The 23,642-nt window shown below is 42.1% G+C and overlaps 2 protein-coding genes and 1 long non-coding RNA gene across 10 annotated transcripts in view; 2 read left to right on the forward strand and 1 right to left on the reverse strand.

Annotated features, from left to right (window-relative positions):
- The window catches only part of LOC111565021 (NACHT, LRR and PYD domains-containing protein 12-like), a 263,219-nt gene that overhangs the window by 205,424 nt on the left and 34,153 nt on the right, over positions 1–23,642 (forward strand). The window lies entirely within an intron of this gene.
- On the reverse strand, positions 1,983–14,613 carry LOC111581751 (NACHT, LRR and PYD domains-containing protein 3-like). 2 transcript variants are annotated; one of them, XM_055008276.1, is made up of 11 exons: positions 14,105–14,611; positions 13,890–14,021; positions 13,608–13,754; positions 11,205–11,277; positions 10,816–11,044; positions 8,852–10,634; positions 8,601–8,774; positions 6,378–6,551; positions 5,905–6,078; positions 3,238–3,284; positions 1,983–3,087 (listed from the first exon to the last, which is right to left on the reverse strand). In XM_055008276.1, exons 1-11 carry the CDS (start codon positions 14,191–14,193, stop codon positions 2,564–2,566), a joined length of 3,546 nt encoding a protein of 1,181 aa, XP_054864251.1. In that variant the 5' UTR covers positions 14,194–14,611; the 3' UTR covers positions 1,983–2,563. The 2 variants fall into 2 exon arrangements, with proteins under 2 accessions (XP_054864251.1, XP_054864252.1); XM_055008277.1 differs by lacking the exons at positions 1,983–3,087; positions 3,238–3,284 and adding an exon at positions 4,752–5,578 and having other exon boundaries at positions 5,620–6,078; positions 14,105–14,613.
- LOC129348288 (uncharacterized) lies at positions 17,369–19,324 on the forward strand. Its single transcript, XR_008600800.1, has 3 exons — positions 17,369–17,464; positions 17,550–17,661; positions 17,745–19,324. It is a non-coding gene; the product is annotated as an uncharacterized LOC129348288 (long non-coding RNA).

The raw sequence follows: 23,642 nt of genomic DNA on the forward strand, positions 1-23,642 counted from the left end.
TCTTCACAGATGACTGGCATTTGAGTCACTCTACAATCCACATTTTCATTTTTAACATAACAAAAGTAATTCATAAAATTCTCATCAGCTCCCAGGCTTGGATTAGTCATAAACATCACTATGAGCCCTCAAGGACACTGGATATAGAATAAAAAGGTGCCCCACTGTGGAATAAATAGAACATGGAAGGAAACAGGTTATTGTTTAAATGATCATAGAGTGTGATTGTTCCTCTGATGTCCAGGTCTGGACAGTCCTCCAGTGTAGCAGCTGCAGTTTCAGGACTTCCAGTGAGCAGAACATGAACAACAGCAGGGCTGAGTCCTGAAGACACATGAAGAAAGGAGTGGCCTAACATTCTCCCTGCATGAGGAACACATCACTTTCCACAACAAAGTGAGAGGCTGAGGGGACTAAATGCTCAGGATCTCCTTCAGAAAGCCTTGGAATGCTGGAGTGTGCTGCTGAAGACATAAAAAACACACAAACAATAAACAACAGGCTTCCTCCCACAACACAATAACATGCAGGTTAATATTAGTGAGTCTTCACTGCCTCTAGGTGTGAATGTGAGGGAATAGTTGTCAGACTGCATTGTTAGCACAGTGATGGATCAACACATCATAGAAACATGGTGTTCAAAAATCTTTCCTGTCACCTAAAATAAAGTCAACATTTGTGAGGAAGCCACAGACACAAGACACAAACCCTGACTGCAGCTTTTCCATGCATGTAGAGAGAAAAAAGCCAATGACAGCCTCTCCAATAGCAGCGTCTCCTGCAACACAATGTCAGGTTTATACCATGAAGAAAATGCTCTAAATCATAGGTGTCAAACTCTGGCCTGCAATGTAATTATATTTGGACCGTGATGCAAAACCAGATGACTACTAGAGCTGGTATTATAGAGCACATGTACTGTTATTACTACAAATCCCAGAATGCTCTGCTGGTGTTTTGGCTCATCAATCAGGACTAGACCGTACTGGTCTGTACTTGAGTTCTGGTGTTCTTCTAAAACGTCATCAGTCAGAGACCAAGTACTGATCCAGTTCAAAGTAGCATCTGATCAAGAACAGATGAAATACCTGGATGTGTTCTGGCTCCGCCCACATTATGGAGGATCATCAGACCAGACTAGTGTGGACTTGGAGCCAAATAACCCACAATGCATTTAGACCAGCAGCAAAGACCCAGGAGGAAACTTTCAGAGGAAACACAAGTATTTTGGGAATACTACTGTGATTGTGACACAAAATGTAGTATTCAGATGATTTCAGGTGAGAAAGTCGTTCTAAAAACATCAAATCTGTGGTGAGTTTATCCAGATGAACCTGATTAAAAATGAGCTCCAACGGTTCCAGAGATGTGAGCGTCCAGGTTAGACAGCTATGATGGACGGTCAGCCTCACTGTAGAGCTCCTTATCTGGACCAGACTTTAGAATCTGCTGCTCTGATGGTTCTATAGCAGTTAAACAGGATATTAGTAGTTTATGTTGATCTAACCGTCACACTTTGGAATCACACTTTATTTTTTATTGTTCAGAGAAAAATCAGAAAGAAGTTAAAGTTCATAACTTTATATTGTTCACGTTTTACTCGGTCACTGACTGCAATAATAAGAACAGATATAAATTAAAATGCAGAATATCATATATTTTCAAGTTTTGTTTCTGAGTCTTTTCACGACTAAAAATATATGTTTGTTTGTTCTAGTCTTTATAGTTCTTTATATTTATATATTTTTAGGGCTTAAATTAATTAAATACAATCAAAAATGGTGACAGAAAGATAAGAACAAAAATAAAAACATTAGTTTTCCTGCTTTACAAAACATATTTTTTCTATTTCCATTTTTACAATTCATTGTTGCCATGGAAGAGGATAAACCTTGTCTGAAGAAGAAAAAGCTGTGATTATTCAAGATGGAAAACTAAATTCCACTTATCAACAAATAAGCGAACAAACATGAAGATCAAAGTATGTTTTTAGTAATTTATTGAATAAAAAAACAAAGTTATAAGAGTTTAAAACCCACAGGTAGACCAAATAAAATTGGAGAAAGACGTATTAAAAAATCATTGATCTTGTTCAGGAAAAATCAACCACTGCAATGAAAATAAAAACTAAGTTAGACATTGATTACAGCACAAGGTCTATTCAAAGAATTTAGACCATCGAAGGGTTAAAATACACCAAAATGTGAGGAAAACCTCCTTCAACGGCCAAGAATAACATTTCTAGAATTGAATTGTCTCTATCAATAAGACAGCTCAAATGCTTTTAGTTCAAGTGAGCATCAGAGGAAACACCACATCCTGATTTTCACTCTCAACATTTGACTGGAAAAAGACACAAACACCACATTTGGCTCCTGAAATAATCACAACTTCCATCTTTGAAGAGGAACAAGTTTACAAGGAATCATTTAGAAGGATTTCACAAAGAAACACATTTAATCCATGAATGTGAAAACATGTTTCTGAGGGACAGAGTCATGGAGAGACTCAACTATCTGTTCAACACTGTTTCTCTACCAGGAGGAGACTCTGGAGACTCAACTCAGCACAGAAACACTGAGGAACCAGACCTGAAGACCCAAAATCCAGGATAGAGAGGTTGAGTGAATGTGGTGTTGAAGGTGTGGAGGTGGATCAGAGAGTCAGAGGAGACTCTGTAGAAGGACAGAGTTCCAGCAGGAACGTCCACATAAACTGAAACTCTGGGAGAGACTGAGGAGGAAATGATGGATGTTTGTCTCTTATTGTGTCTGACATAGTAACCATCATCATCAGAGCAGACCAGACTCCAGGACTGATCATTATATCCAAACCTACAGTCATCACTGCGTCCTTTCCTTCTGATTCCTCTGTAACTCACTGATATATGAACATCTCCTCTCCACTCCACCTCCCAGTAACAGCCACCAGTCAGACCAGTTTCACACAGCAGCTGAGGCCAGTCAAACCTGTCTGGATGATCAGGATACGACTGATCCTCTTCCACACGTGTCACCTTCCTGTTGTTTTCAGACAGTTTGAGTTTGGTGTTTACTGTATTTGTGTCGACTGTGAGTTGACAGGAATCTGATGGAGAAAACAAACACAACACAGCTGCAGTTATTGATGGATCATGTGATCAGTATTAAACCTTTGATGATGACCTCAGAGATGTGACACTTTGAAGATGCTTGAATGTGCTGCTTTGTTTCCATCAATCCATTAAAACACACTTACACTTCCTCAGACCTGGTGTCAACCATCGGACTCCAGCAGGCGTCACCCTGAAAGGAGGAGGACGGTCAGAGCAGCAGCGACTCTTTCAGCAGCACACATGGACGTTACATGGCTCTCACACTGTTCCACTGATAAAGGACCAGTCCAACATGGAGACACAGACACCTGAATGCAGCATCTCTAAAGTCCTGTCCTGTGCTCGTCACGTTCCAGCTCAGTTTACACTCATTATTCAGCTTAACTCATTTATGCTTCCTCTGTTCATGGAGCTAGGCTAACAGTTTACCCTGCTTCCTGTCTTTGAGCTAAGCTAGGCTAACAGTTTACCCTGCTTCCTGTCTTTGAGCTAAGCTAGGCTAACAGTTTACCCTGCTTCCTGTCTTTGAGCTAAGCTAGGCTAACAGTTTACCCTGCTTCCTGTCTTTGAGCTAAGTAGGGTTGTCAAGGTTAACCGGTTTTACAATAACCACGATTATAAATAGATATTCGTCACATTTTTCACAACCACGATTATCCGTAGAAAAGCCTCGTGAGAGGTGCAATGCAAGAAGCGTGAGCTGCGCTGAGTGGAGAGTGGAGAGAGAGTGGCTCCTTGGCCTGTGCACGCGCTCCTGTCTAATCGGCATCACTGAATTCACTCACCGCTAAATTGAGGATGGCTGACGGGGGTGCTCCTCCGGACTTGCATCCTCCCAAAAAGCGACTCAAATCAGCAGTATGGGATCACTTTGGGTATCCAAAAGATGCTAAAGGTGAGGTTTTCGTGGATGGGCACCCCACGTGCAAAGCCTGTCGTCGCAAAGTTGCAGAAAAAGGCGCGAATACAACCAACATGATACAGCATCTTCGTGACAATCATCCATCGCTGTATGTCCAAGTCAAGGTAAAATCATCATTTCCCAATAAAAAAGTAAAGCAAACACCGCGTTAGTGCCAACCAGTGCAGCACTTCTAACAACTTTTTCCACAAGTTTCAAAAATAAGGGGGGGGGGGGGGGCAATGACGTAGGCCTAATGCACGTGTGTAGGCAACACTACAGCAGTGATCCCCAACCACCGGTCTGCGTCCCGTACCGGGTCGCACAGAAAGAAAAAATAATTTCTGGGTTTCCGGCCCGGCCCGCCGCGCGCGCGCACACACACACACACACACAGAGAGAGAATTATATCATCAGTTATGACAGATTCTTTACTCGAAGTGTCCCTAATATTGTGGCCGCTGTGCGCAATGAGGTTGCCAAGATGGGACTGTCCGCCGCACGCGCGGTAACTGTCGGTTCCGAAGTCAGCGGTCCGGCGGCTGGGCCGCCCCGAGGACCCCCCGCGCCCCGAGTTTCCTCCCGGAGCCAAAACAACCGGCGTGTCGGGAGCTCCGGTTACCTCCTGCGCTCCCGTTCCCCGCCCGTCGCAGCCGGGCTGCTTTCCTGCGTCCGCAGGCGAGGGGAAGGCGGCGGGCCGCGGCGGGTGGGGAATGGGAGCGCAGGAGGGAACCGGAGCTCCCGACCCGCCGGTTGTTTTGGCTCCGGAAGCCCATGCCCTCCTCCGAAGATGCTGTCGGCCCGGTCCCCTCAGCAGGGAGTGTGGTCCGGGAAGCCCCGCTGCCCGCTGACAGTGGTAGTGGAGGAGACAGTAACCTCCAGGACAGGGAGGCTGTCTGTCTGCCTGGACCTCCTGTCAGACTCTAGAGTTTTCCCTGGGAAATGATCCGGGTGTTTTGATTAATTGTTGTAAAATTAGTGGTGAATTGTTTATATAAACGTTTTAGTAAAAATAAATAAGACTCCCATTTATCCTTTTTTCTGTAGTTATATTGTCTAAAATTGTGGAGGATATTTAAAGCTTAAAATGAAGTGTTTTTAGAATCTTTAAATGTATTGTTTTTATGTCTTTTTGTTTTGTTTGATTTACAAAGTAAACACTACGTTATCAACCATACATTAAATTGCAACATTCCATAATACATAAAAGTCTCAAAGAGGCACTTCACTAGAACTTACTAGAATTTACTCACTAACTTTTGTTTTAATGATGGCAGCTAAAGAAGCCTTTAAGTTCCTCAAGTTAATGACTGTTTTGTAATGCAATTTGCACTTTTATTTACTACAAAGACGTGTTGGAACAATTTATTTTATTTTATAAGAACAGTAAATGTTTAAAAGTTTAAGTATTATTAAAGAGTTTATTTAAATACAAACACTGTTTTTTTTCTTTCATAATGTCGATAATCGTAAAATCGCAATATTTCCTTCCACAATAATCGTGGCTCAAAAAATTGAAATCGTGACAACCCTAGAGCTAAGCTAGGCTAACAGTTTACCCTGCTTCCTGTCTTTGAGCTAAGGTAGGCTAACAGTTTACCCTGCTTCCTGTCTTTGAGCTAAGGTAGGCTAACAGTTTACCCTGCTTCCTGTCTTTGATAAGGATGGAAAGGAGCAGACTTGGCCTGCAACACTAGGATGATAGTTTCCTGAGAGTGTCTGTCTGTCTGTACCTGAGAGTGTCTGTCTGTCTGTACATGAGAGTGTCTGTCTGTCTGTCTGTCTGTACCTGAGAGTGTCTGTCTGTCTGTACCTGAGAGTGTCTGTCTGTCTGTACCTGAGAGTGTCTGTCTGTCTGTACCTGAGAGTGTCTGTCTGTCTGTACCTGAGAGTGTCTGTCTGTCTGTACCTGAGAGTTTCCAGTCTACAGTCTGGATCCTCCACTTTAGCTCTCAGCATCTTCTCTCCTGAGTCTCCTGGATGGTTGTAGCTCAGGTCCAGCTCTCTCAGATTTGAGATCTTGAAGCTCAGAGCTGAGGCCAGAGAAGCACAACCTTCCTCTGTGACCAGACAGCCTGACAGCCTGCACACACAAAACAACACAAACCTGACGGACAACACTTGGATGGATGTTTCTCACTCTTTCTTTTCTTCTTTGTCTTTCAGATACATTTTGCTGCACATTTCATGCATCTCAAGCAAATCAACAATCTCAACAATGATTAGTGGGATTTAATCATGTAGAAAATAAACCCTGACAAAGTCCTGCACAAGTTCAGTAAAAGCTCATTTGATGAATCCCATCAGCAGAAATGATTCTACTCAGGTTAGCTGTTTATCCACTGATAGAAATCACATCAGTTTCAAAGTGTGAGTCCTGACCTGAGAGCTTCCAGTTTACAGTGTGGACTCTCCAGTCCAGCAGAAAGACTCTCCACTCCTGAATCCTGCAGGTTGTTGTTACTCAGGTCCAGCTCTGTCACACTGGAGGACTGGGAGCTGAGGACTGAGGACAGAGCTCCACAGCTTCTCTCTGACAGATTACAGTTATTAAGTCTGAAGAAACAAAGAGAAGAAAAGAAGCAATACATTAAGTACAGTATTTTCTGTCCTGTTGAAAAGACAGCAGTGAATTTAACAAATACATCCCACTATGTCCAGAAAACAGCAGCGATGAGGACAGTCCTCAGCAATATTATTTAAAAGTGAAAATAATCCAACGTGTAGCGCATTACAGTAATCAGATTACTTTGAAGCTGAGCAGAAAAGTATTTGATCTGATTAAAAAACAAACTGACAGCTTAGATTTACTAAATGAAGAATACAGGCCAAACAGCAAGAAATGAATCCAATAAAGGTCAGTACATCTTTCATTACTGTCATTAGAATGTTGGATTTTTTCACTACTTTCTATGTCCACCTTTATTTTTGATGACACATTTAATCCTCCTCAGCATGAAGAAACCACATTTCTGCAGAGATGTTCCACCATCTTCAGAGACTATGTCTTCATCTGCTCTTTGTTGGAGGGTTTGTGTTGCTCTACCTTTGTCTTTAAAATACCCCAAAGTTGGTCTGTTGGATTCAAATCAGGACACACACTTGGACAAGTCACAGTTTGGACTTTTTCCTTCTTTACAATCTGAAAAATAGTCAACTTGATGCTGATGGCAGCGATTAAATCACTGTCAGACTCGGTTACATCTCTGATGTTGTTACAGAACAAACATCTTCTGATCTCTCGTCCTTGTTCTTCAGGTTCCTTCACTTCTACTTGTGCTGTTGAGACTCATGCTTTGGTTTTCACTGACACATGAATCCCACTGGAACCAAACTAAGGATCTCCAAACTCATGTGTTTAAACTGTTTATCTCCACTCTTGATGAAGTCTGGACTCCTCATAGCATCAGTGAGCTGGACTCTTCATTCTCTCTCAGTCTCAGGAGACACTCTGCTGCCCAGTGATTGGCTCTCAGTCCCTACAGTCTGAAAGGAACCAACAACCTTTTAACAGCCTCACATCTGAAAAGGGTCATAGGGTCCCTATGAGGGTGTTGCTCCTCTTCAGGGAGAGCAGAGAGACCATGAACCTCACCACAGGTGGGATGGATGTTCTATCCTTCACCAACACTTCAGTTGATGGGACTCAGCCATCAGCAGCAGGAAGACTGGACTGACCTTACCCACAGACCAGAGGACATGAGGACACTGCTTATCAACAGTCATGATGACTGTCCTCACCTGCAGGGCTGCTGCTTCACTCCATCATTTCTGACAGACCTGGAGTCCTGGAAGCTGCTGTTAAGTCTTTCCAAAAATCTTCAGCCAGTATCTGAGTATGTTGTCATGTTCTTCAACCCAAAATCTCAGTTCCTCATGAACCACCTGAGGTAGGGACATGTCCTGCTGCCCAGTGAAGACAGAGTTGGGAGTGATGGGATCAGGATCCACAACATCTGAGGAGGTGAACCCAAGAGGATCTGAACTGAGGATCCTTTTGATCTCAGTGAAGACAGAAGGCAACACTGCTTCAGTGGCTGTTTGGGCTCCAATGGTGAGAAGGAATTGGACCTGAACCTCAAATAAGAATGTAAACAACAGTCCAACTGTCCACCAGGTGAACTGCACTGAGTTCAGTCATTGAACAAACTGAACATTCTACAGTTTCATTGAGCAGATGCTTTTATCCAAAGTGACAAACATCTGAGAGTAGAAACAACACAAGCAAGGATCTAGTCAGGAGAAAACAACCTGGAGAAAATCCATAGAAGTTCAAGTGTGAACATGAGATGTTTGTTCTGGTGTTTCCTTTTCATCAACATCTATCTGAAACATTCTATTTTGTCAAACATTGGAAACTAAAACAGAACCTGGAACCAAGACTTCACAGGTTCTTACAGGTTCTGGTTCTGTGATGCAGGTTCCAGGTTGTGAAGTTCCTGTAGTGGAAGAGGCCTCATTAAGAGAAACTTGTGCTAAAGGTCAGTAACACAACTGATCTCAGTCATACAAATACAGAAAACCTCCCACCTCAGCTGTTCTGCTCATCATGAATAAAAACACATTTTAAATGGTCATCAGTTGAACAGGTTGATGAGTCCTGACCTGAGAGCTTCCAGTTTACAGTGTGGACTCTCCAGTCCAGCAGAAAGACTCTCCACTCCTGAATCCTGCAGGTTGTTGTTAGTCAGGTCCAGCTCTGTCACACTGGAGGACTGGGAGCTGAGGACTGAGGACAGAGCTCCACAGCTTCTCTCTGACAGATTACAGCCACTCAGTCTGAAGAGACAAAAAGCAGATTATACTGATGAAACTGCAGCAAAAGGAAAAAGGATCTTCAGTCTCCAACTACTTACACAACTTTCTTGGAGGCTTTGACCACTGGCAGCAGCCTCAGAAGGGCCTCCTCTGAAGCAGAGTATTTCTTCAGGTCAAACACATCCAGATGTTCTCCTGATGACAGTAAGATGAAGCTCAGAGCTGACCACTGAGCAGGAGACAGTTTATCTGTGGACAGACGTCCTGATCTCAGGGACTGTTGGATCTCCTCCACTAGAGAAACATCCTTCAGTTCATTCAGACAGTGGAACAGATTGATGCTTCTCTCTATAGACACATCCTCACTGATCTTCTTCTTGATGTACACCACTGTTTTCTGATTGGTCTGAGAGCTACTTCCTGTCTGTGTCAGCAGGCCTCGTAGGAGATTCTGATTGGTCGGCAGTGACAGACCCAGGAGGAAGCGCAGGAACAAGTCCAGGTGTCCGTTTGGACTCTGTAAGGCCTCGTCCACAGCTCTCTGGTAGAAACCTGTTGGATCAGGTTTGTTGGAGGCTGTTTGTTGTTGTTTTTCCAGCAGGTTGATTCCAGAATTGATGAAGGTCTGATGGACATGAAGAGCAGCCAGAAACTCCTGAACGCTCAGATGGACGAAGCAGAACACCTTGTCCTGGTACAGCCCTCTCTCCTCTTTAAAGATCTGTGTCAACACTCCTGAGTACACTGAGGCTGCTTCCACATCAATGCCACACTCTGTCAGGTCGGACTCATAGAAGATCAGGTTTCCTCTCTGCAGCTGATTAAAAGCCAGTTTTCCCAGAGACTCAATCATCCTCCTGCTGTCTGGACTCCAGTGTGGATCTGTCTCAGCTCCTCCATCATACTTGACCTTCTTGACTTTGGCCTGAACCACCAGGTGGTGGATGAACATCTCAGTCAGGGTTCTGGGCAGATCTCCTCCCTCTCTGGTTCTCAGCAGCTCCTCCAGAACTGTAGCAGTGATCCAGCAGAACACTGGGATGTGGCACATGATGTGGAGGCTTCGTGACTTCTTCATGTGGGAGATGATGCTGCTGGCCTGCCTCTTATCTCTGAATCTCTTCCTGAAGTACTCCTCCTTCTGTGGGTCGGTGAACCCTCTGACCTCCGTCACCATGTCCACACAGTCAGGAGGGATCTGATTGGCTGCTGCAGGTCGTGTGGTTATCCAGAGGCGAGCAGAGGGAAGCAGCTTCCCCCTGATCAGGTTTGTCAGCAGCACATCCACTGAGGTGGACTCTGTAACATCAGTCAGGATCTCATTGTTGTGGAAGTCCAGAGGAAGGCGACACTCATCCAGACCATCAAAGATTAACACAACCTGGAAGTCTTCAAAGCTGCAGATTCCTACTGCTTTGGTTTCACTGAAGAAGTGATGAATAAGTTCCATCAAGCTGAACTTTCTCTCTTTCACCACATTCAGCTCTCTGAAAGTCAATGGAAACATGAAGTGGATGTCCTGGTTGCTTTTGTCTTCAGCCCAGTCCAGAGTCAACTTCTGTGTTAACACTGTTTTCCCGATGCCAGCCACTCCCTTTGTCATCACTGTTCTGATTGGTCCATCTCTTCCAGGTGAGCCTTTAAGGATGTCTTCTGCTCTGATGGTTCTTTCTGCTCTGTCTGCTTTCCTGGATGCTGCTTCAATCTGTCTGACCTCATGTTCATCATTGACCTCTGCAGTCCCTCCCTCTGTGATGTACAGCTCTGTGTAGATCTCATTCAGGAGGGTCGGCTGTCCTGCTTTAGCGATGCCCTCAAACACTCTCTGGAACTTCTTCTTCAGACCACATTTAAGTTCACGTCCACAAACTGCAGGAAGTTCTGAATGAAAACACAAGAAAGAAAGAGTGAAGTAGAAGTAACCTGGATATTAAAGCACCAAAGCAGCAATAAAGTGAAGGTGACAGTTTGTCCCCTAAAGACTGATTGTGTGAAGATATTCTGAGACTTTAGTAAATGTTCTGTTGATCAGCAGCTTCAGTCTTTACACAAATCCTCTTACTGCTCTGCAGACAGTCAGCCAGCTTCTCCTGCTTCATCCTCCTCAGGAACAACACTGTGATCTGCTGAAACATCTCTCTGCTGCTCCTCTGCTCTTCATCATCACCCTCCAACTCCTCCTCATCCTCCCTCTGACTCTCTGAGGAGCATTCTGGGTAATCTGGACTCACAACCTTCTGCATCTTCTTCAGCTCCTTCTTCACAAAAGTCACCATGTTGTCCTCCAGCAGCTGGAACAGAGAAATGTGTCAATGAGTCCATCAGAGTCAAATCATGGAGCCAAACATCAGATCCATGTTGGACACACTGACAGTCCACTGGTCTACAAAGAGCAGCATGGAGACGCCTGAACATAACAGATGGAGAACAACTTGTTGTCCATGAACTCACCATGAATATGGAGTCCAGGTGATGCTGCTGGACAGACTGAGCTCTGGGAACCTCCGAGTTCTGCTGCTCCACTCTGTGGATCAACATCAACAGTTAACTCTCACTTTATCACACAGAGACAAACACTAGCTGAAGGTCCATGATGTTCATTAGAGATTCCAACGTTAGTCTGTTTTCCACTGCAGGAACTTTCTCTTCATTTTGGCTCATCATCAATCTTTCTTCTGACCGCAGGAACCGTCCCTGTAGAACCTCTTTCAGGACTGTTTCTAGGAGTTCAAAGTTCCTACTCCAGGGTTCGAACTTCTGAGAGAACCTGGAAAACTGCTCTGTAGGTCTGGATGCTGACTGATTAAACTCAGAGAGGACAACAAGAACCATTTTTCTGTCCTCTCCATCCTCGTCCAGCATCAGTCGTCTCCATCAACAATGAAAAATTCACCCTCTAGGCTAACATGTACACTCGGGTTGCCACCTTTCAGAAATGAAAATAAAGGACGCTCACCACGGCTCCTCGGGGCCACAGTTCAGTAAAGTTGGAAAGATATTCACAGATTCAGACTTCCAGCATCAATAACTCATTAGATATGTGTTGTGAAAACATAAACGATGCCTCTTTTTCATCATTATAAGGTAGACAATGTGCTCCAAGCCCAGTTTTATCAACAGTAGCTGTCTTTCAAGCTGCAGGAAGAACATTGGTGTCAACAGGAGTCAGTTGAAGGCTGCAGGGATTTTGGTGACACTACAGAGTACAAGATTTAGGTTATTGAATATTTGTGTCTCTCTTTGCTGTTGCAGCGGTTTTGCAGACAGTTCCTGTGCATTCGTAACACAGCCGGCTGCACATAGACATCAATGTTATTTGTGCAGCTTAAAGACAGCTACTGTTGATAAAACTGGGCTTGTAGCACATTGTGTACCTTATAACGACAGGAAAGAGGCATCAGTCATGTTTTGATAACCTATATCTAATGAGTTATTGATGCCAGAAGTCCGAATCTGTGAATATCTTTCCAACTTTTCCAACTACCACCCAAGGAGTGATATATTTAATTTTGAAAAACGCATTTAGCCATACTTAAAGCTTTAAGTGCTTTATTAACACGAAACTAAGAGTTTTGTATTGTTTTATGATCACAAGGTTCTATCTGAACAGAAGTGGCATCATTTTAAACTGTGAAAGCACACCAATGAAATAAAATGTAATGAGCAACCAGTGTACAATACTGTATCCCACAAAAACATAAACAACTGAATGCAGAATACTGGACAAAGAAATTCTCTACAGACATTTTTTTTTCATCTAAATATAAATTTTATCTTAACACAGTTAATGTATTAACTCATTTATGTGTGTATGCATGTATTTATTTAGTACTGTTAGCATATCAGAGTTCTGAGTGAGTTTCTCTTTAGACAGGCAAAGGCCATTTATTGATTACATATAGACTATTAAATAAATGTTTATTTAAAACTAAAAAGCATTAAAAAAATACTAAACAACTTAAGCATTTATTGAGTTACTAAAATACTGTAGAGTCTAGGACCACATCAGCATGATTCTAAGCATCCTCTGGTAAATTAACAACCAGATACTGATGTCTCTCACCATATGGACTTCAGGAGATGACTGACTGCTGGTTGAGTCCTCTCTGTTCTCATGTTTCTTACATGTTGGTCTCCTGATGCTGCCTTACTTCAGCCAGTCCATGAACAACAGAAAACACAGCTTGTCTTGTTATCATTGCCAGGGGTTTCTCTCTTCCCACTCATGTCGGTACATTTGCAGACGTTTTTGCTTCTGTGGACGTGGTGGAGTTTCGGGTGTAAACATTTTTAAACACGCGGGTGCAGCGTGATCTGCTGGACCTGGCATCAGGTCCTCGCTACATAGGTCCTATGAAGTTTAAATTGGCTGCCCTTCGTATTTCCTGTGTTTTATTTAGTTCCTTATGCAGTTTTGATGAGTGTGTGACAGACGTATACGAGGCGTTTATGAAAATACAGAACAATTAGCGTCCTGTATTGATTCAATACGGGACGCTACAATTAATTGTCAAAGAAAGGACGATCCCGTATTTTAAGTGACGGGTGGCAACCCTAATGTAGGCTAACATACAGGCTAACGTACAGGCTAACATACATGCTAACATACAGGCTAACATTCAGGCTATCAAGGCTTATATGATCACAGAACTGAAGTTTTGTCCAGTAAAACTATTTCTTGATATTTTAGTGAACTCAGAGTTCTTGCTGTGATCCACCTGGTTCTGTTTTTAATGTCTCTGTGGATGATGTTCACATTATTAGCATCACTTCTTCAAAACATTTGTTCTGTTTGATGAGGAGCCAAACTGCTACCAAACAAGCAGCTCTGAAACCTTGTTCTGAACATCTTACCCCTCTGCAGCAGGACCTGGTTCTCCTTTAAAGTCAAGAGGATCTTCCTTGGACCAGTCGCTCTTGAAGGACACACAGCTGGATGCAGGTCCAGGTCCAGGTCCAGGTCCATGTCCAGGTCCAGAGGACTCTGGTCTCTGATGGATTCTGGTCAATAGAGAGGAAGATCACCAGGAAGACAAATCGTGTGGCAGAGTTTCAGAGTGATTTAATGATGGAACATATTTGGAACAATGACAGAACATTTGACACAACAGTCAGTAGTTTGATATCACAGCTTACTTCTCTGCAGCAGGAGGTTGATGATCTTCGAATTCAATGAGGCGATCATTAGACCAGTCACTCTTGAAGGACACACAGCTGGATGCAGGTCCAGGTCCAGGTCCATGTCCAGGTCCAGGTCCAGGTGGATTCCTGTGAATAATGATGCAGCAGTGATGTGATACTGAGCTCTGACATGCACCAGAGTCCTGGACAGTTAGAGATGCTGGTCTCACCTCTGAGCTTTGCTCTGGTTCTCCTGTTCCCCACACAGAGAGCTTTTAGAGGGAGGGACTCCCTCCTCTCTGTCCTCACACTCATCCATGCTGCTCAACTCACAGCAGCTCACACACACTTTCTACCTTCACCTGCACAGGAAACAAACATCATTGATCCACTCAAATCCTCCTGGAAAAGATCAGCTGCTGCACTTCTACTATCAGTCCAGCAGATGGAGTCATGGAGCTGCAGAGACTCACCCACAAACCCAAAGTCAAAAAGACACCATGCAGTTTGGATTGTGAACAAACAAAGAAACATCAGCAGCTCATCAAACTGACTCAAGCAATCAATAATCTCATAGAAATATTGACTGATTGCAGTCAATCAATAACCTAATAATCATATTGATCCATGTTTAAACAGCAGTCATCCAAAGTTTGTGCTGAAATAAGAAGTGAACATGTAGAAACATCACAGAGCAGAAACAAACAGCAACATTACTGAAGTTAAAGCAGCAAACAAAGCAAACTTACACTTTATTCAAAGCGCTGAAGAAGAAGAGGAAAGTTTCCAGTCCACTCCTGGACGCTCAGACAGGTGATCTGTTTCCTGGAACCAGTCAGGACTCCACCTATGAGGAAGCAGCAGGCAGACTTTCACAATAAGAGCACATTTTACAGGCTGATTCCCACTCATTTCATGTGACGGATTATTTCAACATTCAACCTTTTTCATGTCTCTCAACATCCAACACAACTTCTACAAACCCTGTGGTTCATGAAAGCAGAAACTCCCATCAGGCTGTAAATCCCTGACAGTTAACTTTCCCTAGAATGGAATCACTGGGACAGAACCAACATCAGCAGAGATCACACTAATGCACATTTCCCTCAACAGTGCAGAAAGAGACATGTCTGCTCTCAATCTAATTTAATGCTACATTGAAGAAACATCTGAATATTTCTAGCATTTGGTTTCTTCAAAGTGTATCAGGTGAACTTTATTTCAGTTTAAATCTTTTCCCCTCTGCTGGACAGATCAGATCACAGGTTGTGATTGACAGCTAATAAGAACAACTCATGTTTAGAACTGCCTGACAAATACAAATTATATTTACTGATAAAACAAATTGATTTCAGCATCAGTTTGATAACTCCTGGTGGTTGGGAACACCCCAACATGTCTGAAGATTTGGTTTTAAGGAATAAAGTTTGATTTAATGTTTTAATTGTTTTTGAGTTAAAATACAACAAATGATTCAGTCAGTTTTATGTTCTATAGATATATAAAAGATAAAAAACAGTTTAAAGTGTCTTTTACTCACATTCAGATGGAGAAAAGAAGCTGCGACACGAAGACGGTAAAAGCAGAACTAACTTGAGGAACAGAAAGTGGCCGTGACGTCACTGTTGTCAGGGCAACGAAGCAGGAAACCCGATGGATCAGTTTGTGGTGAGTTAAAATGCAATTTTGTGAAAATGTGTGTTTGGGAACATTTTCCATTTCTTTCTAATTCTATAAATATGAAGCTTTTAGGACAAAATCCAGAAGGAAGAATAAAGAAGAATCAATCCCAGAACTGATGAGTCCATTTCAACACTAAATGTCCTGAGAAGCTGTTTTCCAGGAACTACAGTCAGAGAGGGAATCTACACTCTACATGTCACCTGAGGAATCCAAACCTTCTCTGGCTTCATCTTCTTCTTTGTCTGCTGCTGTGGACTTTAATCCACTCCTCATTTCAATGTGGAAGCTCAATAGTTTAGTGTTCTGCTCTCCTTTAGTCTCTTCTTGGATTTTATCACATTTTCTGAGTTTTTCTGGGTCTTTGCTTTAAACCACTTCCTGTCGTTTTTCCACATTCATGAAAATGTCCTTTAGATGAGATGAATCCAATGAAACTTTGAAGAATTTCACACATTCTTTCCCATCTCATTGCTTCATTCATATTTTTGACTCTCATAATTACACACAGTTTGGTAAATGTCACACTTTGAGCCTCTAGACCCACAACATCACTTTGTAAATTCTGTTTTTCAGGATCATTGTCTTGATTTAAATTCATGCCTCACTGTGAGGAGCATCATCACACCTACAAACCCTGGGAAAAATGAAGGAATTATCAGTCTTGGAGGACGTTCATTCAGTTGTTTAAATTAGTAGAAAAAAAGCCGATCACAGACATGCCAGAAGGCATTTTGTGTTTTCCATCATGTGTTTATCATCTGGACCTCTGATCTGACTGGAGGCTGAACTCCATGAGAAAGTTGAAGAGCTGGATCCTCTGTTGTGCAGTGGTCTCAGATGTTCTTCATGTAATCAGAGAGTTCTCTGTTCAAATCCTGCTGGTTCCCTCAACTTCTAATGAAATAGAAATGTTCAAACCAACAGTTTTTGTTGTTCGTCTCCCGGGGTCCGTTTCACAAAGCAGGTTTAGTGAAAACTCTGAGTCTGTTAACCCTGAAATGAGGGAAACTCAAGGTTTTCCGTTTTCCAAAGGGAGGTAACTCAAACCAGAGACAGAGGGGTAACTCTAGCCTGTTTCACAAAGGGAGGTAACTTAAGCTCTCGGTCAGTTACCATAGTAACAGACTCTCTGACTCTAACCTGGTCGGGACCAGGTTTATCTCAGTAAACCTTGAGTTTCTCTCTGTCTCCGCCCTCTTTCAGTCACACGCTGTTTTGCTTCCTCATTCATTCATTCATTCATCAGGTGAGTTTTGGCGAAGTCTAGTTCTGCCGTCTATAAATGTCATGTCCTTTTATTAACGATCCAGTGGATGAAGGAGCAGCATTACTGCACAGAGAATTAAATATTCATAGATGTTCTCGCATTTCCTGACAGTTATCTTTTTGAATGGTACCGTTTCACGTCACAGTCCATAATCTACATACAACCTAATCCATCCTTACATTTACAACATCACCAACCTCAGTCATTCTCTCACATCCCAGCAGATGTTGTGTGTTGCACTGCGGTTCTTTGCAAATGGAAGTTTTTTATATAATCTGGGAGATGCAGAACACTTCAGTAAGACAACTGTATGCAGGACGGTCAGAAAAGTGTGTCTGGCCCTGAAACGACTTTTACCATCTTTGTGGTTTTCCCTGGAAATAAACCTGTCAGAGCCATCAAGGAGGAGTTCCACAGGATTGCAGGTGAATGATGTAGAGATCTGTTAACTTAATTTAAATCATATTCTGTTAATGACATTGTGCTGCAACCTCAGACTGGGATTAGTAATTTTAATTTCTTTTAGGATTTCTCAGTGTGATTAGGCTGCATAGATGGAACACACATCCCCATCACAGCTCCCTCACATAATGAAGCTGATTATGTGAACAGGAAGTCCATTCACAGCATAAATGTGCAGGTAGGTTACAGGTAGATTGACTATGGTTTCAAAATGTTAAAGACTGCATCATAGTTCAACATCAGTCATTCTCTGAACTGTCAAGATCATATGTGATGCTGCATACATCATTTCTAATGTGGAGGCCAAGTGGCCTGGATCTGTTCATGACTGGAGGATTTATCATGAGTCTAACCTGAGCAACAGACTGCAACGTGGTAAACAGCCTAAAGATTTTCACAATATAATTCACTTGTCTCCCTCCTTTAATATACTCTAATGTATCCACTATACATTACAGGAGAGTTTGATGGCCTTCTGCTGGGTGACAGGGGTTACCATGCCAACCCAGGCTGATGACCTCATACCCTGACCCTGAACCAGGCCCCCAACAGAACTTCAACCAGGCTCACTGCAGGATGAGAGCCTGGGTGGAGATGACCATAGACCTGCTGAAAGCCTGTTTCCAGTGTCTACATCACCTCAGGGTGACTCCTGAGAGGCCTGTGATATTATTGTGGCATGTGTTGTTCTTCATAATATTAGCACTATTAGAGGAGAGCAACACTCTGCCCTACAAACTGAAGACCCAGATGATGACCTCATCCACCTGCCAGCTGTCCAGGACAGCAGAGCAGTCAGAGACACCATATGCAATAATCACTGCAGAGTTTAAGTCTCCATCATCACCACCACAGCAGTCAAATAAAGACATGATACACATTTCATTTGGTCTTCTTTATTTCCTACAAATAAAAGAGCTGGTTTAGTTCATGTTCCAGTAGTTAACATAATTCACCTGTGACCTGCACCCACCTCTAACTTGTGCTCCAGTATTTCAGTTTCCAGATCTGCCTTCTTAATCTGGTGGTCCAAGTATTGCATTTCTTTATCTGTTTTTTGTATTTTTCTCAGCAAGTGGATTTTGTATATTTGTTTTACTGGTAACTGGGAATACATAGAGGACATTAAATTATACAGTTGCACATGAATTCCACAGAATGAACCTCTGGTGTTTACTGAACATCCATCTCACTGTGTCAATCTGTGCAGTGGAAGTTGAGGAAGCATCCTGCTGCTGTCCAGCCATGCTCTGTTAAAAAGGATGAGAATGTGCAATACTTCAGTGTAGGCTAAATGTCACACTAATGTCACAAAGTGGACTAAGTGGACTGAATACAGGACTGAAAATGGGAACGTTGGAAGAGAGCAAGGGGAAAATTATGATTAATAGGACTGAAGGATGCTGTAGATGCTCTGTTACTACCCAGGCATTGTTCAGTTGTTTTATTTGCTCATTTGTTTTTCTTGGTTTGTGTAATTATATGAAAATAAATAAAACCTTGGGTGGAAAAAAACAATCAGAAATAATTTACAAATTTTCAGCTTTCCGATTTCCTCAAACTACTCACGTGAAACTTAGAGTTCCATCAGAAAAAATAAGTCAGATTTTGTAATATTTGATCAAAAGTAATTTATTCTGCATGCCTCATTTAAGAATTTGGCCAAAAAATAAATAAATAAATAGTTTGAACTAAAATAATTCTGTAAAAAACTACATATTCTGGGATCCTTGTTGACTCAGCTGTGACCAACAGTCATGTGATAAAAATTCAGCAACTATTTGTCTGAATCACTGTGTGTGTTTTACACCAAACAAATAGGAGGAAAAAGAAGACAAGTAGGGAAACAAATTGAAAATGTAAGCAGTAAAACATCTCTATCATGTAGAATCACTACTGTTTTTCTAGTATTTAAACACCTGTGGGCACTTGGAAAAATGTTGTCCATGTTGAGTCCAAGTTTTTTCAATTATTGAAAAATAAATTTTAAATAAAGGAAGTTTTTCTTTTAATGACTCGTGGCATCATGATTTTGTTTTTGAGTTCTTTCTACTTCTAATCATGGTTGTGTTTGTATGGAAATGCAGCTTTCTGCTACGTTTATTTGCTCTCTTGCACTGCTTTTCCAAATTAAACAGTGCAAGCTGTTGATCTATGGTTGGCTGTAAGAGTGAACACAAAATGTTTCATGCACTTCCAGCATCTAAGGAACTGAACACATTGGATTATTGGATTATGTGTATTTTTGATGGCGATGTTCCCACAACATTAGGACAATCCTGCAGCCAATGCAGCTAATAATGGCAAACTTAAAAATGCTGATATTTACATGTATAATGACAACCTCCTTCGTCTGATTTGCCTCAAACTCAACGTTACACTTCCTCAAGACCCCAGCGACGCACACACCAAGTTTGGAATGGATCGGATGAACGACTGCCGAGATAATCGAAGAACACACACCAAGACACACACACAGATTTCCTGGTTTAGCCGAGAAGATGGAAGATTCTAGAGCCAGACTTCTAGAATCTTCTGCTGTGAAGTTCTGAATGTGTGCGTGTGTGTGTGTGTGTGTGTGTGTGTGTGTGTGTGTGTGTGTGTGTTCCCTGTTGTTGTCCAAAGGCAAATGATGTGTCATGACACTGGTCAATTATGACATCACTGATGATGTCACAGCCCTTTGCCTATAAATCTGGGACAGGTCAGAGCCTTTCTTCAGTGCGCCGGATTTTCTTCCAACGATTGGACGACAAACTGCGAACTTCTTTATTGTGGATACATTCTGGACTTTATTTGCATTACCATGGCACAGACAAATCAAACAAAACGCAAAGTTAGATTCACCATCACCCCTGAACAGGCTGCTTCCAAAGCCAGTAAGCGGCCTGGATTTCACAAGAAGTTTTCTACTTTGGTAGAAAACGAACATCTCAAGGAGCGAGTTAATAACATGGACCGCCGCCTTCAACAGCTCCTCACTGAAAAGCAGCAGTTCTTCAAGTGGGCAGAGGTCAGCAAGATCAGAACCTGCAAACTAGAGGAGCTGCTGATGAGCCAGAACAGGCAGATAATCCAGCTGCAAGAAAAGCTGGGGCCTGAGAGCCATAAGAACACCGAGCAAGACCAGGCCTCCTCAAAAACACCTGCTCCGGCCATGACATGGGCCAACGTGGTCAAAGGTCTGGGTAAGGCCAAACAGCCGGTCATCCAGAGAGAGTTCCAGGCCTCTTCAGAGACACCAGCTCCGACCATGACATCGGCCAATGTTGTTAAGGCTGAGGAAGAGGTGAAAGAGCCGGTCATCCAGAGTGAAGACCAGGCCTCTTCAGAGACCCAGACTACAACCATGAACTGGGCCGATGTCATGGAAGCTGAAGATGAGGTCAGGGAGCAGCTTAGGCTCAGAGAAGCTGAGGTTTCACAGCTGAAGCTGGAGAACGAGGGTCTCTTAGCAATGCTGCAGGAGGCTAAAAACCTCCAAAGAGAACTAGATCACAAAGAAAATGAGGACCTGAACTTGCAAGTCAAATTCTTGGTGGACAAGAATAAAAGTCTGAAGGAAGAAAACAACAAACTGCAGAAGGACAAACAAGCAGCAGTAGAAAAGACTGAAAAACTGGAGGGTAAGATCCAGCTGATGGAGCGCAACAACATCCCTCAAATAGAGCTCAACGAGATGAAGAAGTATATTAAAACGCTCCAGACAGAAAAGATAGAGCTTGAAGGCGATTATAACCGGAGATTCCTTCAGATGAAGAATCTGGAGAGTCTGCTTTTCCAAGAATCTTACAAAACTCAAGAGATTCTGAAGAGCCTTGAGTCTGCACATGAGCTGATCGCCATCAGAGAGCAGGAACTCGATCGAATCACCGGCATCAATGAAAACCTCTCAGCGGCGCTCTTCAAGTCTGAGGAGCTGCTGCTGGAAGCCGGCAATGAAGTCGAGGAGAAAGAAAAAGAAAAACAAGAGATTGTGAAGAGCCTTAAGTCTGCACAAGAGCTGATCACCATCAGAGACCAAGAACTCCAACGAATCACCGGCATCAATGAAAACAGCTCAGAGACGCTCATCAAGACTGAGGAGCTGCTGGTGGAAGCCGGCAATGAAGTCGAGAAGAAAGAAAAAGAAAAACAAGAGATTGTGAAGAGCCTTGAGTCTGCAGAAGAGGTGATCACCATCAGAGAGCAGGAACTCCAACAAATCACCGACAGCCATGACAACCTCTCAGAGATGCTCTTGAAGACTGAGGAGCTGCTGGTGGAAGCCGGCAATGAAGTCGATCAGAAAGAAAAAGAAAATCAAGAACTGCTCAAGAAACAAGAAGAGACAGAACATGGGATCCAAAAGAAAAACAAAAAGAGATTCTGTAAGTTTTTCAGGAGGACCAAAGACAGACAGAGCAACCAAAAAAAGACTGAAGAGGTGATTGGGGAGAGAGAAGAACCACAGGAGCAGGAGAAGAAGGCAAAGAAGAAGAAGAGCTTCTGGAGTTGGTTCAAGAGCAACAGGAAGGTGGAGGAGGCTGCTGGTAGCTCAGCTTAGCCTCCTCCTCCTCTCCAACATCTCTCACCTTCATCCTCTATTCCATCTTGTATCTTCCTCATCCCCCCTACTCTCCTACCACTACTACCTATCCACTTATTATTTCTTGATAATTGGTATTTTCGATTGGCTAATTAATTAATAAGGCATTAACCTTAGTGGGCAAAAAAAAAAAAAGATTAAGAAAACAGAGAAGAAAGTGTCCCGTGACACTCAGACATCATAGTATTATATAGTATTCAGTGAAACTAATCCTTTATTAGGAAGAGGCCTCACTGTAAATGGCAGGTTTCTGTCAGCAAATAGCTTCTCATGATGTTCGTTCAACAAATCGGTGATTGAGTTTCTCAATTAACCAAAAAAAAAAAAAAAAAAACAGATATGTTGTCGACATCAGCCCTAAAAAGCCCACATTGGTTAATCACTATTTCTATCCATCCCCACTACCCCCTATTCCTCCTTTCCTTTCCTTTCCTATTCCCCTCTAAAAAAATAAAAAAAACAAAAAAATAAAAAAAATCATAATATTTCTGCATGTGTATCAGATCTGAAGACTTCACGTCTCATTTCAGAGTTTTCAGGTTTCTGAAGATTCTGAAAATGAACTGAATTTGATTTATTTTCAGGTGATGCTGCTTCTAAATATTCCAAGGACTATTTTCAGAGGAGACTATCTTAAATCATCAAGTTTTAAATATTTTGAAGAGGAATTTTTGAGAGTTCATTGTTTTTATGAGTCTTCACAGATAATCTGACTTTTTACTTTTCGTATTGTTGGATTTATTTTGGAGTGTTTTATGCTGTGATTAGTCCTGCTGTTTTATTCTGTACAATATGATGATTGTTCTGTACTTTTATAATATCCTGTGCAATATTATTCTGTGTACATATACTAGGAGGACATGTGCTCATCGGTATTTTTCAGTTTAAATAAAATTTGTGCAATATAGATAACAACTTGTGCAATATTAATACTTATGTCAACATTTTCATTTGTGAAAGAATCTGTGCAATATCACTGGCATGTGCAATAATGTTATTCTTATAATCAGTACTTAAGTATATCTTGTATTATTTTGGTTATTTTGGTATTTTTGTACTATTTTTTCACAATGTTTGCACTATCTTTGCTGTTGGAACAATGCAAACGTCCTCACCGCTGGATATAGAGGCTTATTTTGTCTTATCTTCTGAGACATTTATTCCAAATATTTCCACTGAATCCTGAGCGTCTAAGTGAGTCAGGAAGCATTTACAAAGATATGACCCTTCCCTGTCAAAGTGAAGACAGATTTTAACAAAATACTGTCAACAGATAAACAATATAAAAAGGTGAAATTAGTGAGTGCATCAGTATTTACCCCATTGAAACCAGGGTTCAGTCGATGCATCTTTGGCTCAATGGAAAGTTCTTTTTCTTTATATTCTTGTCAAAAAAAGAAGGAAAAGCCAAACCAAGGTGTTCCACATTAAAATAGAGAAATACAATCAACACTGTACTTCTTCAAAGTCCCAGAGACTCACACATCCAGTTTGAAAGTAATCAGATGAACAGATAATTGAAAAACAAGAAAGATTCTAGAACTCTGCTGTAGAACTCATCGATAATCAAAGTGTGTGTGTGTGTGTGTGTGTGTGTGTGTGTGTGTGTGTGTGTGTGTGTGTGTGTGTGTGTGTGTGTGTGTGTGTGTGTGTGTAGCTGAGAAAGACCATTTTTTAAAATTAACCAACCAATAAACACGATGCTCTGGTGCTAATGCCCTTAAAAATTGGTTTTACCTCAAGCTGAGATGATCTTTAATGAGGCTGG

Source organism: Amphiprion ocellaris, chromosome 24 (assembly GCF_022539595.1).
Source record: "Amphiprion ocellaris isolate individual 3 ecotype Okinawa chromosome 24, ASM2253959v1, whole genome shotgun sequence".
Classification (NCBI taxonomy): domain Eukaryota; kingdom Metazoa; phylum Chordata; class Actinopteri; family Pomacentridae; genus Amphiprion; species Amphiprion ocellaris.